Consider the following 19,910-nt stretch of genomic DNA (forward strand, 5'->3'; position numbering starts at 1 on the left):
CACTTGTCCACACTGAACTTCATCTGCCACTTATCAGAACAAGACATTAATTTGTCCAAATCCTCCTGGAGTGCATCGTTATTACAAAAGCAGTTAATTTCTAAGAACAACTGTTATGAATTCAAAACACAAATACTTTTGATATATTTTACATTTAATGAAAACTCAAAATGTGTATCTTAATAACATTTAAATAACAATAAAGGAAAATTTCAAGAAAACCGAATTTCTCTTCAATCTCATTCTACACTGGCTAAATATCAATTGAAGACTGCAATTTTACTGCATATTAACATTTTCACACACACTGACATTTCTAGATCTCTACATCTTAGTTATTACCTAGAGTATTTGCAATACATATTTTCCTTTGGATGTGTTGAATAGTTTTGAATTTTAGTCTACCTATACACTATGTAGGTTCAGAAACTTACCCTGAGCACTCCTTTCTACATTCATATCACTTTATTCTGAGACTTTGTAAGCTTTTAATGCAAGCTGTATTATATACAATTAACCCTTTCAGGGTCCAAGGCCAAAATCTGAAGTGGTGCCCCAGTGTCCAGGAATTTTCAAAAAAAAAAAATTGTTATTTTTTCTTATGAAATGGTAGAGAATCTTTATGTGAATGTAATAAAACAAAAAGTACGAAATTTTACGGAAAATTGACGAAATTATGCTCTCGTGAATTTTGATGTGTCAGCGATATTTACGAATCGGCGATTTTGCCGACTTTGACTCCCATTTTAGGCCAATTACATTATTCCAGTCGATCAAATTCTCAGCTATTTCACTAGTATTACTTCTATTCTATCGATTGAGCACAAGAAATCGCCAAGTCAACTGTTTCAACTACAAAATAAAGTGACTGGAAATTGGTAATTTGGCCAATTTAACACAAAGTTCAAAATATTCCAATTTCAAAATAGGGTCCAGAATAAACAATGTAGGTATTCCTGGCACTAAACTAACATTTCCTCTGTTCATTAGTTATGTTTTGAGGCTTTACAAATAAATTCCATTTTGATTTTTTATTCACATAATGAATTTTTATTCACACCAAAAAATAGAAGATTTACTGTTATGCAATATTGTAATAATTGTATAAATATCATCACCACATTTGTGAATGTATATTAGACCCACCAGCTGGCGTGTATAAGACGTGTGAGGTCGTTTGTTTACTCTTGAACATCGGCAAAAATTTAACATTTCCGCCACTTTGAGCTCAATTTCAAGCCATTTCCAGTGCTAACACCAATCAAAATTATCTCTATTTCTGTAATATGTCTTCCATTCTATCAAATGAGACCAAGAAATCACAAATACAACTATAAAAAACATACGAAAAAACACTGCAAAGTCGCTGTTTTAATCGAAAATCATGGTCTCAGTTTTTTTCTCTCATTATACACAGTGTGCTGCAGGATTTGTTTTATGTGGTGCACACATACCACATAGATGTATTCTCTCATATCTAGGCCCAAATTTACCACTCACAGTTTATCAGAGTGAGCTGAGCTCATGACGTAGATCTACGGTTTGGACCCTGAACGTAAAGCCGTAGATCTACGGGACGGACCCTGAAAGGGTTAATATCATTAGAGAAAGTAATAATCTGATCTTTGTGGAATCTCATTTGTGACATATTTTCCCCTATAAAACTAGGCAACAAAATTTAACTTTTTATCCAGTTCAAAACAAAAATGGCTGTTTTATGTTTAACGCACTGAGCATGAATCTAAACTTATTTAGTCTCTATCACATTAAGTTTTCTTTGAAATCACATAATTAATATTTTTGACTATTTATGGTTTAACTCTTTGACTGTCGCGGCCGTATATATACGTTTACAAGGTACAGTGTTTGACGTATATATACTCAAATTCTAGCGGCTTCAAATCAGGCAGGAGAAAGCTGGTAGGCCCACATGTGAGAGAATGGGTCTGTGTGGTCAGTGTGCACCATATAAAAAAAATCCTGGAGCACGCAGTGCATAATGAGGAAAAAAAAACTCCGACTGTTTTTTTTAATTAAAATGCCGACTTTGTGGTTTATTTTCGTATAGTATTTGTGGTTGTATTCTCGTTTTCTTGGTCTCATTTGATAGAATGGAAACCATATTATAGAAATATGAGGTGATTTTGATTAATTTTACTATAAAAATAACCTGGAAATGGAGCACAAAGTACGGGAAATGTTTAATTTTTGCCGATGTTCAAAAGTAAACATATGATGTCATTGTCCAACAAATGTCCAAATAGCCATTCTAATATGCAGTCATGAATGGGTTGATGTAATTTTTACAATTATTACAGTATTGCAGTAGTCTGCATAACAGTAAATCTTCTATTTTTTGTTTGAATAAAATTTCAAAATAAAAAGCAAGAGTAATATCACAGGGGCCTGGAGATGTGACTGATGAACAAAGAAAATGTTATTTTAGAGCCAGGAATGTCTGCATTGTTCATTCTGGTCCTTATTTTGAAATTGTCATATTTTTTAATTTTCGTGAAATTGGCCAAATTGCAAATTTCTGACCATGTTATTGGGTAGTTGAAATCAGTAAATGGGCAGTTTCTTGTACTTAATCGATGGAAAAAATGGAGTTCTGAAGAAATAGCTATAAGTTTGGTTGACTGGAATAATGGAATTAGCCGAAAATAGGGCTCAAAGTGGGCAAAATCGCCGATTTGTAAATATCGCCGAGGTCGCTAACTTCGTGAGAGCGTAATTCTGTCAGTTTTCCATCAAATTTTGTTTTTTTGGTGTCTTTACAATCGGGAAAAGATTCTCTATCATTTCATAAGAAAAAAATATTTTTTTTTTTGAAATTTTGCGACACCAGGAGACGCCTCAGGATTGGGGGTTGCGATAGTCAAAGGGTTAAGAACCACATGATATATATTACTCAACAATCACAGACACAGTGGAACCTAGGTTTTCGTTTGCCCTGGTTTTCATCGAATTCGGTTTTCGACGACTTTTTTCATCAAAATTTTGTCCCAGTTTTCGTTCATCACCTTGGTTTTTTTAAAGTTGACAGTGGTCCGCTGTACCGAACGCGTCTGCTCACGCCCACACAAAGCATCCCATGCGTTCTGAGTCAGTCTGGCTTTGTTTCTCATCAGTAGAGGGTGGTAGTGATGGTGGTGGAGGGGGGTAGTGATGGTGGTAGAGGGTGGCTGTGATGGTGGTAGAGGGTGGCTGTGATGGTGGTAGAGGATGGCTGTGATGGTGGTAGAGGGTGGCTGTGATGGTGGAAGAGGGTGGCTGTGATGGTGGATGAGGGTGGCTGTGATGGTGGAAGAGGGTGGCTGTGATGGTGGAAGAGGGTGGCTGTGATGGTGGAAGAGGGTGGCTGTGATGGTGGAAGAGGGTGGCTGTGATGGTGGAAGAGGGTGGCTGTGATGGTGGAAGAGGGCGGTAGTGATGGTGGTGGAGGGCGGTAGTGATGGTGGTGGAGGGCGGTAGTGATGGTGGTGGAGGGCGGTAGTGATGGTGGTGGAGGGCGGTAGTGATGGTGGTGGAGGGCGGTAGTGATGGTGGTGGAGGGCGGTAGTGATGGTGGTGGAGGGCGGTAGTGATGGTGGTGGAGGGCGGTAGTGATGGTGGTGGAGGGCGGTAGTGATGGTGGTGGAGGGCGGTAGTGATGGTGGTGGAGGGCGGTAGTGATGGTGGTGGAGGGCGGTAGTGATGGTGGTGGAGGGCGGTAGTGATGGTGGTGGAGGGCTGTAGTGATGGTGGTGGAGGGCAGTAGTGATGGTGGTGGAGGGCAGTAGTGATGGTGGTGGAGGGCAGTAGTGATGGTGGTGGAGGGCAGTAGTGATGGTGGTGGAGGGCGGTAGTGATGGTGGTGGAGGGCGGTAGTGATGGTGGTGGAGGGCGGTAGTGATGGTGGTGGAGGGCGGTAGTGATGGTGGTGGAGGGCGGTAGTGATCGTGGTGGAGGGCGGTAGTGATGGTGGTGGAGGGCGGTAGTGATGGTGGTGGAGGGCGGTAGTGATGGTGGTAGAGGGCGGTAGTGATGGTGGTAGAGGGCGGTAGTGATGGTGGTAGAGGGCGGTAGTGATGGTGGTAGAGGGCGGTAGTGATGGTGGAGGGCGGTAGTGATGGTGGTGGAGGGCGGTAGTGATGGTGGTGGAGGGCGGTAGTGATGGTGGTGGAGGGCGGTAGTGATGGTGGTGGAGGGCGGTAGTGATGGTGGTGGAGGGCGGTAGTGATGGTGGTGGAGGGCGGTAGTGATGGTGGTGGAGGGCAGTAGTGATGGTGGTGGAGGGCAGTAGTGATGGTGGTGGAGGGCAGTAGTGATGGTGGTGGAGGGCAGTAGTGATGGTGGTGGAGGGCAGTAGTGATGGTGGTGGAGGGCAGTAGTGATGGTGGTGGAGGGCAGTAGTGATGGTGGTGGAGGGCAGTAGTGATGGTGGTGGAGGGCGGTAGTGATGGTGGTGGAGGGCGGTAGTGATGGTGGTGGAGGGCGGTAGTGATGGTGGTGGAGGGCGGTAGTGATGGTGGTGGAGGGCGGTAGTGATGGTGGTGGAGGGCGGTAGTGATGGTGGAGGGCGGTAGTGATGGTGGTGGAGGGCGGTAGTGATGGTGGTAGAGGGCGGTAGTGATGGTGGTGGAGGGCGGTAGTGATGGTGGTGGAGGGCGGTAGTGATGGTGGTGGAGGGCGGTAGTGATGGTGGTGGAGGGCGGTAGTGATGGTGGTGGAGGGTGGTAGTGATGGTGGTGGAGGGAGGTAGTGATGGTGGTGGAGGGCGGTAGTGATGGTGGTGGAGGGCGGTAGTGATGGTGGTGGAGGGCAGTAGTGATGGTGGTGGAGGGCAGTAGTGATGGTGGTGGAGGGCAGTAGTGATGGTGGTGGAGGGCAGTAGTGATGGTGGTGGAGGGCAGTAGTGATGGTGGTGGAGGGCAGTAGTGATGGTGGTGGAGGGCAGTAGTGATGGTGGTGGAGGGCAGTAGTGATGGTGGTGGAGGGCAGTAGTGATGGTGGTGGAGGGCAGTAGTGATGGTGGTGGAGGGCAGTAGTGATGGTGGTGGAGGGCAGTAGTGATGGTGGTGGAGGGCAGTAGTGATGGTGGTAGAGGGCAGTAGTGATGGTGGTAGAGGGTGATAGTGATGGTGGTAGAGGGTGATAGTGATGGTGGTAGAGAGTGATAGTGATGGTGGTAGAGGGTGATAGTGATGGTGGTAGAGGGTGATAGTGATGGTGGTAGAGGGTGATAGTGATGGTGGTAGAGGGTGATAGTGATGGTGGTAGAGGGTGATAGTGATGGTGGTAGAGGGTGATAGTGATGGTGGTAGAGGGTGATAGTGATGGTGGTAGAGGGTGATAGTGATGGTGGTAGAGGGTGATAGTGATGGTGGTAGAGGGTGATAGTGATGGTGGTAGAGGGTGATAGTGATGGTGGTAGAGAGTGATAGTGATGGTGGTTGAGGGTGATAGTGATGGTGGTAGAGGGTGATAGTGATGGTGGTAGAGGGTGATAGTGATGGTGGTAGAGGGTGATAGTGATAGAGGGTGATAGTGATGGTGGTAGAGGGTGATAGTGATGGTGGTAGAGGGTGATAGTGATAGAGGGTGATAGTGATGGTGGTAGAGGGCAGTAGTAATGGTGGTCGAGGGCAGTAGTGATGGTGGTAGAGGGTGGTAGTGATGGTGGTAGTGATGGTGGTAGAGGGTGGTAGTGATGGTGGTAGAGGGTGGTAGAGGGTGGTAGTGATGGTGGTAGAGGGTGGTAGTGATGGTGGTAGTGATGGTGGTCGAGGGTGGTAGTGATGGTGGTCGAGGGTGGTAGTGATGGTGGTAGAGGGTGGTAGTGATGGTGGTAGTGATGGTGGTCGAGGGTGGTAGTGATGGTGGTCGAGGGTGGTAGTGATGGTGGTCGAGGGTGGTAGTGATGGTGGTAGAGGGTGGTAGTGATGGTGGTAGAGGGTGGTAGAGGGTGGTAGTGATGGTGGTAGAGGGTGGTAGTGATGGTGGTAGAGGGTGGTAGTGATGGTGGTCGAGGGTGGTAGTGATGGTGGTCGAGGGTGGTAGTGATGGTGGTCGAGGGTGGTAGTGATGGTGGTCGAGGGTGGTAGGGATGGTGGTCGAGGGCGGTAGTGATGGTGGTCGAGGGCGGTAGTGATGGTGGTCGAGGGCGGTAGTGATGGTGGTCGAGGGCGGTAGTGATGGTGGAAGAGGGCGGTAGTGATGGTGGAAGAGGGCATTAGTGATGGTGGTAGAGGGCAGTAGTGATGGTGGTAGAGGGCGGTAGTGATGGTGGTAGAGGGCGGTAGTGATGGTGGTAGAGGGTGGTAGTGATGGTGGTAGAGGGCGGTAGTGATGGTGGTAGAGGGCGGTAGTGATGGTGGTAGAGGGCGGTAGTGATGGTGGTAGAGGGCGGTAGTGATGGTGGTAGAGGGCGGTAGTGATGGTGGTAGAGGGCAGTAGTGATGGTGGTAGAGGGCAGTAGTGATGGTGGTAGAGGGTGGTAGTGATGGTGGTAGAGGGTGGTAGTGATGGTGGTAGATAACCTCTCCTCCCTCTCCCCTCCTCGCTGTCTTCCATACTCCAATAGGAGTCCTCAATAAAGGTAACAGTGATGTTAAATGTTCATTTATCAATTTCATTAGTCCTTTATATTTATTTCTCAGTTTTCTCTATGTAAAACTATAGTTATTCTCTATAAAATTTATTTTTTTGTTAATACTTTTGGATGTCTGGAACGGATTACGGATTAATTGGATTTACATTATTATTTGCTTCAGTTTTCGTTGAGTTCAGTTTTCGTCAGACTTTCTGGAACGAATTAATAACGAAAACCGAGGTTCCACTGTACGTATTATATTATGTATAGATATTAGGTGTGGTGCATGCTATGACAAAACTAATCTTTCTTAATGTAAATTCACGATAGAGAAATAAGCCTGCTGAGAATACCAAGTATACACCTGGAGAGGGTTTCGGGGATCAACGCCCCCCGCAGCACAGTCTGTGACCAGGCCTTGTGTATGGTTGAGCTATTACTAAAAAAAAAAAAAAGTTAAGGGTAAGACAGAGAGCAGGACTGAAGATGAACAAAGTTGTATTAGGAAGGGTGAGGTATGAGTAGACCAAGTATTCACAATGAAGCATATAAGTGAATAATATTTAGTTATACAGTGGACCCTCGACCAATGTTGGCATCGATTAACGATAAATCCGACTAGCGATACATTTTAACGCAAAAATTTTGCCTCGACTAGCACTGAAAAACTCGACCAACGCTATTCGTTCCGTCCAAGACGCGTCCACTTCTGGCCAGTGTTTACAAGCCAGCCAGCCACCGTGGTCGCTTCCAACCATACAATCGGAACATTTCATATTATCACAGCCTTTTTAGTGATTGCACCTGCAAAATAAGTCACCATGGGCCCCAAGAAAGCTTCTAGTGCCAACCCTACAGCAAAAAGGGTGAGAATTACCATGGATTTGAAGAAAGAGATCATTGGTAAGTATGAAAGTGGAGTGCGTGTCTCTGAGCTGGCCAGGTTGTACACAAAACCCCAATCAACCATCGCTACTATTGTGGCCAAGAAAACGGCGATCAAGGAAGCTGTTCTTGCCAAATGTGCAACTATGTTTTCGAAACTGAGATTGCAAGTGATAGATGATGTTGAGAGACTGTTATTGGTGTGGATAAACGAAAAACAGATAGCAGGAGATAGCATCTCTCAAGCGATCATATGTGAAAAGGCTAGGAAGTTGCATGACTATTTAATTAGAAAAATGCCAGCAACTAGTGGTGATGCGAGTGAATTTAAGGCCAGCAAAGGTTGGTTTGAGAGATTTAAGAATCGTAGTGGCATACATAGTGTGATAAGGCATGGTGAGGTTGCCAGTTTGGACCAAAAAGCAGCTGAAAAATATGTGCAGGAATTCAAGGAGTACATAGACAGTGAAGAATTGAAACCTGAACAAGTGTTTAATTGTGACACTGACAATGTTGTGAAACACTTTAGGAATGTCATAAAGGAACGGGAGGTACAGGCCTCTATGGACAGTTATGTTGTGCGACAGAGGTCCAGTGACTCTCAAGCTGGTCCTAGTGGCATTAAAAGAAGGGAAGTAACCCTGAAAAAGGACTTGCCACCTCAAGTCCTAATGGAATTGGATTCCCCTTCTAAACACTAACACCATCAACACTCTCCCCTCCTCCCATCCCATCAATCATCACCAGATCTTCAATAAAGTAAGTGTCATGTAACTGTGCATGTCTTTTTCAGTTTGTGCATATTAAAATTAATATTTCACGTGGTAAAAATTTTTTTTTTCAATACTTTTGGGTGTCTTGCACGGATTAATTTGATTTCCATTATTTCTTAGGGGGAAAATTAACTCGACTAACGATAATTTCGATTAACGATGAGCTCTCAGGAACGGATTAATATCGTTGGTCGAGGGTCCACTGTATAAGGATAGGGAAGCTTTTGTTGCATTCATGGATTTAGAAAAGGCATATAATAGGATGGATAGGAAAGTAATGTGGCACAAGATACAACTGTATGGAATGGGTGATAGGTTACTTAAAGCAGTTAACAGCTTTTATGAGGATAGTGAGGCTTAGGTTAGGGTATGTAGAAAAGAGGAAGATTATTTTCCAGTAAAAGTAGGCCTTAGACAGGGATGCGTGATGTCACTACAGGTGTTTAACATAATTATAGATAGATTGTAAAAGAAGGGAATGCTAGGGTGTTGGAAAGAGGTGTATTATTAAAAGATCAAGAACCTAATACAAAATGAGAGTTGTCGCAGTTGTTTTTTGCTGATGACACTGCTCTTTCGAGATTCTGAAGAGAAGTTCCAAAGGTTAGTCTATGAATTTGGGAGGGTAAGTAAAAGAAGGAAATTAAAAGTAAACATAGGAAAAAGCAAGATGATGAGGGTAACAAAAAATTTAGGTAATTAAAGATTGGATATCAGACTGGAAGGAGGGAGTATGGAAGAAGTGAATGTGTTGGATGTTTATGAGTGGATTTGTCAGCAGAGGGGTCTATGAGAGATATGAACAACAGAACTGACAAGGGGAAAAATGTGGGTGGTGTACTAAGGCATCTGTGGAGACAAAGAATGTTATCCATGGAGGCAAAAAGGAAAATATATGAGAGTATAGTGGTACCAACACTCCACTGCCTCCAGCAAGAAGGCTGGAGACAGTGAAAATGTCATGTGCAAGGGCAATATGTGGAGAAAATTCTGCAGTAAAGGGGGTATCTCTCAGCCCCCTCAGCCCTCTGAGGGACTTAGCCCTCCCAGAAGGGGCTGGTGGACTCTTCCTTCTTCCTAAACAGCTTTATGAGGAACATATGTACCATAGGTAGTAGGTTGGTAGACAGCAACCACCCAGGGAAGTACTACCGTCCTGCCAGATGACTGTGAAACAAAAACCTGTAACTGTTTTGCATGATGGTAGGATTGCTGGTTTCTTTTTCTGTCTCATAAACACACTAGATAACAGGGATATCTTGCTACTCCTACTTACACTTTGGTCACACTTCACAGACACGCACATGCATATATATATACATACATCTAGGTTTTTTCTCCTTTTTCTAAATAGCTCTTGTTCTTCTTTATTTCTTCTATTGTCCATGGGGAAGTGGAAAAGAATCTTTCCTCCGTAAGCCATGCGTGTCGTATGAGGAGACTAAAATGCCGGGAGCAATGGGCTAGTAACCCCTTCTCCTGTAGACATTTACTAAAAAAGAGAAGAAAAACTTTATAAAACTGGGATGCTTGAATGTGTGTGGATGTAGCGCGGATGACAAGAAACAGATGATTGCTGATGTTATGAATGAAAAGAAGTTGGATGTCCTGGCCCTTAGCGTAACAAAGCTGAAGGGGGTAGGGGAGTTTCGGTGGGGGGAAATAAATGGGATTAAATCTGGAGTATCTGAGAGAGTTAGAGCAAAGGAAGGGGTAGCAGTAATATTGAAGGATCAGTTATGGAAGGAGAAAAGAGAATATGAATGTGTAAATTCAAGAATTATGAAGATTAAATAAAGTAAAGGTTGGATGCGAAAAGTGGGTCATAATAAGCATGTATGCACCTGGAGAAGAGAGGAATGTAGAGGAGAGAGAGAGAGATTTTGGGAGATGTTAAGTGAATGTATAGGAGCCTTTGAACCAAGTGAGAGAGTAATTGTGGTAGGGGACCTGAATGCTAAAGTAGGAGAAACTTTTAGAGAGGGTGTGGTAGGTAAGTTTGGGGTGCCAGGTGTAAATGATAATGGGAGCCCTTTGATTGAACTTTGTATAGAAAGGGGTTTAGTTATAGGTAATACACATTTTAAGAAAAAGAGGATAAATAAGTATACAAGATATGATGTAGGGCGAAATGACAGTAGTTTGTTGGATTATGTATTGGTAGATAAAAGACTTGTTGAGTAGACTTCAGGATGTACATGTTTATAGAGGGGCCACAGATATATCAGATCGCTTTCTAGTTGTAGCTACACTGAGAGTAAAAGGTAGATGGGATACAAGGAGAATAGAAGCATCAGGGAAGAGAGAGGTGAAGGTTTATAAACTAAAAGAGGAGGCAGTTAGGGTAAGATATAAACAGCTATTGGAGGATAGATGGGCTAATGAGAGCATAGGCAATGGGGTCGAAGAGGTATGGGGTAGGTTTAATAATGTAGTGTTAAAGTGTTCAGCAGAAGTTTGTGGTTACAGGAAAGTGGGTGTGGGAGGGAAGAGGAGCGATTGGTGGAATGATGATGTAAAGAGAGTAGTAAGGGAGAAAAAGTTAGCATATGAGAAGTTTTTACAAAGTAGAAGTGATGCAAGGAGGGAAGAGTATATGGAGAAAAAGAGAGGTGTTAAGAGAGTGGTGAAGCAATGTAAAAGGAGAGCAAATGAGAGAGTGGGCAAGATGTTTTCAATAAATTTTGTTGAAAATAAGAAAAAGTTTTGGAGTGAGATTAACAAGTTAAGGAAGCCTAGAGAACAAATGGATTTGTCAGTTAAAAATAGGAGAGGAGAGTTATTTAATGGAGAGTTAGAGGTATTGGGAAGATGGAGGGAATATTTTGAGGAATAGTTAAATGTTGATGAAGATAGGGAAGCTGTGATTTCGTGTATAGGGCAAGGAGGAATAACATCTTGTAGGAGTGAGGAAGAGCCAGTTGTGAGTGTGGGGGAAGTTCGTGAGGCAGTAGGTAAAATGAAAGGGGGTAAGGCAGCCGGGATTGATGGGATAAAGATAGAAATGTTAAAAGCAGGTTGGGATATAGTTTTGGAGTGGTTGGTGCAATTATTTAATAAATGTATGGAAGAGGGTAAGGTACCTAGGGATTGGCAGAGAGCATGCATAGTTCCTTTGTATAAAGGCAAAGGGGACAAAAGAGAGTGCAAAAATTATAGGGGGATAAGTCTGTTGAGTATACCTGGTAAAGTGTATGGTAGAGTTATTAAAGAATTAAGAGTAAGACGGAAAATAGGACAACAGATGAACAAGGAGGCTTTAGGAAAGGTAGGGGGTGTGTGGACCAGGTGTTTACAGTGAAACATATAAGTGAACAGTATTTAGATAAGGCTAAAGAGGTCTTTGTGGCATTTATGGATTTGGAAAAGGCATATGACAGGGGTGGATAGGGGGGCAATGTGGCAGATGTTGCAGGTGTATGGTGTAGGAGGTAGGTTACTGAAAGCAGTGAAGAGTTTTTAAGAGGATAGTGAGGTTCAAGTTAGAGTATGTAGGAAAGAGGGAAATTATTTCCCAGTAAAAGTAGGCCTTAGACAAGGATGTGTGATGTCACCGTGGTTGTTTAATATATTTATGGATGGGGTTGTAAGAGAAGTAAATGCGAGGGTCTTGGCAAGAGGTGTGGAGTTAAAAGATAAAGAATCACACAAAGTGGGAGTTGTCACAGTTGCTCTTTGCTGATGACACTGTGCTCTTGGGAGATTCTGAAGAGAAGTTGCAGAGATTGGTGGATGAATTTGGTAGGGTGTGCAAAAGAAAATTAAAAATGAATACAGGAAAGAGTAAGGTAATGAGGATAACAAAAAGATTAGGTGATGAAAGATTGGATATCAGATTGGAGGGAGAGAGTATGGAGGAGGTGAATGTATTCAGATACAGTGGTCCCTCGTTTTTCATAATTAATCCGTTCCTGGAGGAGCTACTATAAACAAAATTTACGATTTGCGAATCAATTTTCCCCATAAGAAATAATGTAAATACAATTAATCCGTTTCTGACACTCAGAAGTATTAAAACAAAAATTTTTTTACATGAAATATACGTGTAGTACATAACCAATACAATGGGAAATGATGAATGAAACATTAACAGCATAACACTTACCTTTATTGGAGATTCTTCTTAGTGTATGGGAGACTGGAGGAGGAGAGAGATTGGATTGTTTACAGTTTAGAAGGGGAATCCCCTTCCAGCAACACCTCACGTACCAATTGCTTCTCTGGGGTTGCTTCTCTTCTCTGTTTCTTAATGCCACTAGGACCACCTTGAGAGTCACTCTAGTCCTGTCTCACAAAGTAACTGTGGAGAGAGCTCTGTTTCTGGCGTCTCTTTAACACTTCCCTAAAATGGCCCAAGACTTTGTCACTGTACATATTTCTCACCTTCTTTACCACAGGCTTGGCACTAGGAGCTTTCTTTGGAGCCACGGTAGCTTATTTAGTACTTGCAAGCACTAAAATGAGTGGAATATTATGAAATATTTCGTAGGAGCACTTGAGGGGACCTTCACTCACTGGTAAACAATGCCAGACTGGCTGGGTAGGGAGGCCTCCCCGGCTCACACCGTGCGTAAGCGTCCTGGACGAACTACTATTCGCGAGTCAACCTATGAAAAGCGAGTCCATGTTTATACGAAAATACCCCTATGATTGGCGAAATTTACGATTGCCGAGAACTACGAAAAGCGAGGGACCACTGTATGTATTTGGGAGTGGACGTGTCAGCGGATGAGTCTATGAAAGATGAGGTGAATCATAGAATTGATGAGGGGAAAAGGGTGAGTGGTGCACTTAGGAGTCTGTGGAGACAAAGAACTTTGTCCTTGGAGGCAAAGAGGGGAATGTATGAGAGTATAGTTTTACCAATGCTCTTATGTGGGTGTGAAACATGGGTGATGAATGTTGCAGCTAGGAGAAGGCTGGAGGCAGTGGAGATGTCATGTCTGAGGGCAATGTGTTGTGTAAATATAATGCAGAGAATTCGTAGTTTGGAAGTTAGGAGGAGGTGCGGGATTACCAAAACTGTTGTCCAGAGGGCTGAGGAAGGGTTGTTGAGGTGGTTTGGACATATAAAGAGAATGGAGCGAAACAGAGTGACTTCAAGAGTGTATCAGTCTGTAGTGGAAGGAAGGCGGGGTAGGGGTCGGCCTAGGAAAGGTTGGAGGGAGGGGGTAAAGGAGGTTTTGTGTGAGAGGGGCTTGGACTTCCAGCAGGCATGCGTGAGCGTGTTTGATAGGAGTGAATGGAGACAAATGGTTTTTAATACTTGACGTGCTGTTGGAGTGTGAGCAAAGTAACATTTATGAAGGGGTTCAGGGAAACCGGCAGGCCGGACTCGAGTCCTGGAGATGGGAAGTACAGTGCCTGCACTCTGAAGGAGGGGTGTTAATGTTGCAATTTAAAAACTGTAGTGTAAAGCACCCTTCTGGCAAGACAGTGATGGAGTGAATGATGGTGAAAGTTTTTCTTTTTCGGGCCACCCTGCCTTGGTGGGAATCGGCCAGTGTGATAATAAAAATAAAAAAAAAAATGTACCATAGCGTCACGAAACACGCTTTCCTCTCCTTGCTGGAGTTCTTGTTCAACTACACAGTGAGGGTTAAATGAGAGCAATTACTCTTTTTCTCCTTAGCAGGAAAATCATAAGAAAACCTGCACCCCACTTTATCTACAAATTCAGACTATTATGAATTCTAGTCTATAGTTAAATAACAAGAAACCTACCCTCTTGTATTGAATACTGTTGCAATGTGTAGCAAGGAAGAGATATAAAGCTGAGTTCAGCATAACCTTTGTGAGAAATGATGAGCAGGAGGGAGACAAGGGCGGTGGGCCTCAGACTGTTTCAAGGAACAGACGAGACGTGTCACAAGGACGCTGCCTCCTTATCGTTAAAAGACAAAGGGACAGTAGTGACCAGCGCGTTCTTGACTCTTGTTCATTCTGACAATTTCAGGAAACTAAGAAAGTTAGACTAGTTTCCTTATAAGAGTCAGGAAATTCATGGTAGAACTAATTATGATGTATTTATTGCATCTCCATGTTCTCCCTGCTGTGGATACCACGAAACTATGAACAAATGATGGTACTGAATGATGAAGTGCAACCACTACTGCGAGTGATTGAAACGAACATTCCCGACGTAGTAGCGGACATTAGTGCAACATTCCCCACGACACTCAAGCCTTTAGTCAAGTCGCCGATATCAGCCTTAATGGTGCTGTCAATGCCAAAAGCTCATGTTACACGAGCAAGGTATGGCTTAATCTCACTTGTATTGCCATAAAGAACTGCAGTCCTTGGGCAGACACAAGGTGAATAGGGCTGTCCTATTCAAGGCTGTAATTAGAGGGCTTTATGCCCAAACCAAGTGAGTACCACTATGCATTTCAGATGCTAGTGAAATGCTGGATATACGCTCCTTTGGAGCAAACTAGCTTCTAATCCATTTGTTAATCCACAGCCACAGTGTGATCTGGAATGGCACCCCGAAGGAATGGCCAGGGAGAGGCAGCTGGACATCGTGCTGTTAACAGGCAAGTACCAATTGCTGTATGCTATTTTATGCAGGAAAGTGTACTTATCTAACCAGTTCTCCTCAAAAAGAAGTGACTGTCAGAGGTTTATGAGTGGATTTGTCGGCAGAGGGGTCTATGAGAGATGAGACAAATAACAGAATTGACAAGGGGAAAAATGTGGGTGGTGTACTGAGGCATGTATGGAGGCAAAAAGGGAAATACAGTGGACCCCCGCATAGCGAACTTAATCCGTGCAAGAGGGCTGGTCGTTATGCGAAATGTTCGCTATGCGAATTAATTTTCCCCATAAGAAATAATGGAAATAAAATTAATCCGTGCAAGACACCCAAAAGTATGAAAAAAAAATTTTTTTACCACAAAAAAATGTTAATTTTAGTACACACAAACTGAAAAAGGCATGCACAATTACATGACACTTACTTTTATTGAAGATCTGGTGATGATTGATGGGATGGGAGGAGGGGAGAGAGAGTGTTAGTGTTTAGAAGGGGAATCCCCTTCCATTAACACTTGAGGAGGCAAGTCCTTTTCCGGGGTTACTTCCCTTCTTCTTTTAATGCCACTAGGACCAGCTTCAGAGTCACTGGACTTCTTTCTGTCCATAGAGCTCTGTACCTCCCGTTCCTTTACGATTTGTCTAAAATGGGCCATAACATTGTCATTGAAATAGTCACCAGCACGCCTTGCAACAGCTGTGTCAGGGTGATTTTCATCCATAAAGGTTTGCAGTTCAACCCACTGTGCACACATTTCCTTAATTTTTGAAGTAGGCACAATGGATTCCACAACTGGCATAGGCTTCTCAGGGTTAGCCCCAAACCCTTCAAAATCTTTCTTAATTTCCATACTAATTCTCACCCTTTTTACCACAGGGTTGGCACTAGAAGCTTTCTTGGGGCCCATGGTCACTTATTTTCAACCAACAGAACCGAAAACACTGTAATAATACGAAATATTCCGAGTGTATGCTTGAATGTTACCGCGGAGGCTAGCTGGTAAACAATGGGACAGGCGGCACATGTGAGGCTGGCCGAGGCCGCACATTGGACGCGTCTCGGACGAAGTTCGCTGAGCGGGTTTTTGTCTACTATGCAGGGCAAAATTTTAGCGATCAAAGCGTTTGCTATGCGGAATGTTCGCTATGCAAGGCGTTCGCTATGCGGGGGTCCACTGTACATATACTATATGAGAATATAGTGGTACCAACACTCCACTGCCTCCCGCAAGGAGGTTTGACAGTGAAAATGTCATGTGCAAGGGCAATACGTGAAATGAATACAGTATTATGCAGAAAATTTATGTTTGAAGATTAGAAGGTGGTGTGGGGTTACTAAAAGTATTATCCAGAGGGCTGAGGAGGGGTTGCTCAGGTGGTTTCAACACTTACAGAGGACTGAGCAAAATAGGATGGGAACAGGAGGGAAGGCAGGGTAGAGTTGTTTTAGGGAAGGTTGGAGGGGGAGAAGGTAAAGGATGTTTTTTAAGAGAGGGGCTTGGACATCCAACAGGTATGTGTAAGCATGTTAACCCTTCAACTGTCCAAACGTAGATATACGTTTGCACCGCTAGTGTTTTGAACAAAGATCTATGTTTCATTTTACAAGCTTTCAAATGTAGAAAAAACATAGATCTATGTTCGGAGCGCTAGCGGTGCAAATGTAGATCTACATTTGGACAGTTTAAGAGTGAGTGGAGGCAAGTGGTTTTACAACCTGACATGCTGTTGGAGATCAAGCAGGTAACATTCAGAAAGGGATTCAGGGAAACAGGTTAGCCAAACTCGAGTCCTGAAGATGAAAAGCACAGCACCTGCACTCTGAAGGAGGGGTGGGGATATTGCAGTTTAGATGGGCATTTTATATGTGGTATTGGTGTGCCTTGGGCAAGACAGTGATGGAGTGAGTGATGGTTGAAGTGTTTCTTCTTTTTCAGGTCACCCTATTTTGGTGGGAGACAGACAGACTGACAGAGAGAGAGACAAAGAGACAGACAGAGGAGAAAAAGAGAAAGAAAAAGTGAAGAAAGAAAGAGAGGCTAACAGACAATCCAACAGTCTGCACTTTTTAATACAAGTAGCAAAACTAATTGCATCCAGTGAAGTCAAGTTTTTTTCAAATCACCAACATTAGGCAGTAGATTCTGCAACTTGTCAAAAACTAATCATGCATTCTAATAACATAATTTAGGTTTATTTTAGGTTGGGTCATATTAAGTTAGTGTATACCAGCATAAACACAGAGGTTAGCAAGTTTTTATTCAGGTACAGGTACACGTAAATACAGTTACAGTGGTACCCCGAGTTTCGGCCATCATTCGTTCCAGTAGGCTGTTCGAGTGCCATTACCGAATTAATTTGTTCCTATAAGGAATAATGTAAATTAGATTAGTCTGTTTCAGACCCCCAAAAGATACACTTATAAAAGCACTTGCAAAAATACACCTACATAATTGTTCAAGTTGGTAGCTGTTCAAAATTTGAGGTACCACTGTACATAGATTATCATATATAGCAGTTTGTGTGTAGATTGCCTAGGATAACCCAAAAAATCAGACAGTGACTTATTTCTATTGGGGTCCGTGTGAAAAGTATTAATTATATTTAAAAGTTAGAAACAGGTATCTTAACCATGCAAATAGAAAGTTGTAATGAAAGGAGACACACTAGGGGTAAGGTAAATTCAGATACTTACAATGACATTAAATACAGTATCAAATCATTGTACATGTTAACTATACAAGAAATCACTCTCATCCCTTTCTGTAACCGTATTCATTAGGTACATTTTGGCTGTCTTCTTGAACTGGCTCCTGCTGACATGTGCAGGTACTGTATTCCATTCCTTTATTGCTGCACAATAAAATGTGTTTGTAGGTACTGCAAATTATTATAATCAAATAATAAAGCACTAAACTGACCATTAGGTACTGCAAAGTTGTTCTGCCTTCCCCTAGTAAGTAATTTAGATGTTATTTTACTCTGTCATACAGCACCTGGGAGAACAGGAGGCAATCAGGTTCAATCCAAGGAAGGGGAGGGCAGGTCCAGGTCCTCTCATCAAGAGCCTCTCACCAGCATTAAGACAAGTCCACTGATGGAAGAGGTTTTATTAGTGCCTGGAGGAGCACTAAACCTAAAGGGGTCACACAGCACCTTGTACAATTTTACCTAAATAAACTTACTTTCTTAGGTTAAGTCATCACATCACTATGGTATCTCTGTGGTGACTATAAACAATATTTAGTCATAATTGAACATATGACATATGTAGTGTAACTGTTTGTATATAAGTGACGTGAATATGTAAATAAATAAGGTAGAGGCCAAGTGTTAAGAGGCGAGACTCAGAGCCTCCCACACTGTCACTTCCACACTACTACCACTACACTCCTATATTATATACCAGCTACATTACTGGTGGTAAATGATGGTCATTAAAGTGATGGAGAGTGGAGATACTCACTCTGTGTGTCAGTAATGTTGATCATGTTGACTGTGTCACTTGTGGCCGCCACGAAGACATGTTTTGAATCACCCTTCACCTCTTGTCTTATTTCACTACTCTACTTAACATTTAGCATTTTATCCATCCACTTTTATCCTTTATTTTATTCTAACTTTATTTTAATTGATAGAAAGACTGTATCTATCAAGATAATAAATGTGGTTATGGAAGTGTTCGTACGTGTGGTGTGCGGCATCAGTTAATACCTATCTAGAATTATAAAAGCAATTATAATCCAAATTTCTTAATTTTAATCCAATTGTATATATTTAGTTCATATTTTTACTATTAGAGAAAATGTTCATATACTTCTATATAACCTGCTGACATTTGAATCATTCTCAAGGATAAAACTCCAGGAGCCGAACACAGCACATCATAAATATTCCCCCAAAATTTAGGGAAATAAAATATTAAATTTCAACAATCATAACACATCTCAAAACTCAATTTAACATAACTAGACTCATTATCCACTTCCTTGGCTCAAACCATCTTGTCTGACTTTTTTGGGTTATCCCAGGTTCTCTACACATATGCTGCTATGTATGATTATCTATGTAACTGTATTTGTGTATACCTGAATAAACTTATTAACTTACTTGTTCCCTAGGCGAAGCCCCTACGGGTTCGGCGCTTCACCATAATTAATATAATGATAATAAGAACATAAGAAAGAAGTAGCACAGCAACAATCAATATTTGCACCAATAACTTATTACAGTTGTGGCCGGGTGTGGAAGTGTGAATTGCTCATTATTCTATAATTTGTTCATGATTGTAGCCATGTATAAACGTAAGTAACCATTCTTACAGTATTCATTACCTTTGTAACTTGTGAGTTCATTACCTTTGTACCTAGTTCAGCTATCAAAACTTTGGGAGCCCAGTCCCTGGACCCATTACGTACCTCTGTAATCTGTAAATACCTTTGTAACTTGTCATGATTGTGACCAGACCTACCTGGAGTTCATTACCTTTGTAAATTGTGAGTTCATTACCATTGTAAATTGTGAGTTCATTACCTCTGTAACTTGCTCAGCAATCAAAACTTTGGAGTCCAGTCCTTGGACCAATTATGTACCTCTGTAATCTTTTGACTACCGCCCACAGGATGGGTATGGGGTGCATAATAAACATATTAAACTAAACTAAGCAGCAGGCCTACTGGCCCATCCTAGGGAGGTCCAAGTCGCCCGCTGGCCTAGGCTAGTCAGGTCTAAGTCACATCCACTTACGATGGAGGGACCAATGTATCAGACCCACTGGCCCAAGCCAGTCAGGTCTACCTGGAGTATACCTGGAGAGGGTTTCGGGGGTCAACGCCCCACGGCCCAGTCTGTGACCAGGCCTCATGATGGATCAGGGCCTGATCAACCAGGCTGTTATTGTTGGCCGCTCACAACCCGACATACGAACCACAGCCCGGATGGTCAGGTACTGACTTTAGGAGCCTGTCCAGTGCCTTCTTGAAGACAGTCAGGGGTCTATTGGTAATTCCCCTTATGTATGCTGGGAGGCAGTTGAACAGTCTTGGGCCCCTGAAACTTATTGTGTTATCTCTTATCGTGCTGGTGACACCCCTGCTTTTATTTGGGGGATATTGCATCGTCTGCCGAGTCTTTTGATTTCATAG

General features: G+C 42.8%; 1 protein-coding gene across 6 annotated transcripts in view; it reads right to left on the bottom strand.

Moving 5' to 3' along the window:
• Positions 1-18,381, bottom strand: part of LOC128684392 (vesicle transport protein GOT1B) — a 135,778-nt gene extending 117,397 nt beyond the window's left edge. For 4 of the 6 annotated variants that reach the window (XR_011393315.1, XR_011393314.1, XR_011393312.1 and 1 more), the window contains exon 1: positions 18,233-18,381. Coding sequence is in view for 2 of the 6 variants with exons in the window: in XM_070095196.1 (XP_069951297.1) it covers positions 18,233-18,257 (25 nt within the window). In the remaining 4 variants the exon portion in view is untranslated. The remainder of the gene's footprint in view (positions 1-18,232) is intronic. The other 2 variants (XR_011393316.1, XM_070095208.1) reach the window with 1 other exon arrangement.
• Between the last annotated feature and the right edge of the window lie 1,529 nt (positions 18,382-19,910).

This window comes from Cherax quadricarinatus, chromosome 4 (genome assembly GCF_038502225.1).
Source record: "Cherax quadricarinatus isolate ZL_2023a chromosome 4, ASM3850222v1, whole genome shotgun sequence".
Lineage (NCBI taxonomy): Eukaryota > Metazoa > Arthropoda > Malacostraca > Decapoda > Parastacidae > Cherax > Cherax quadricarinatus.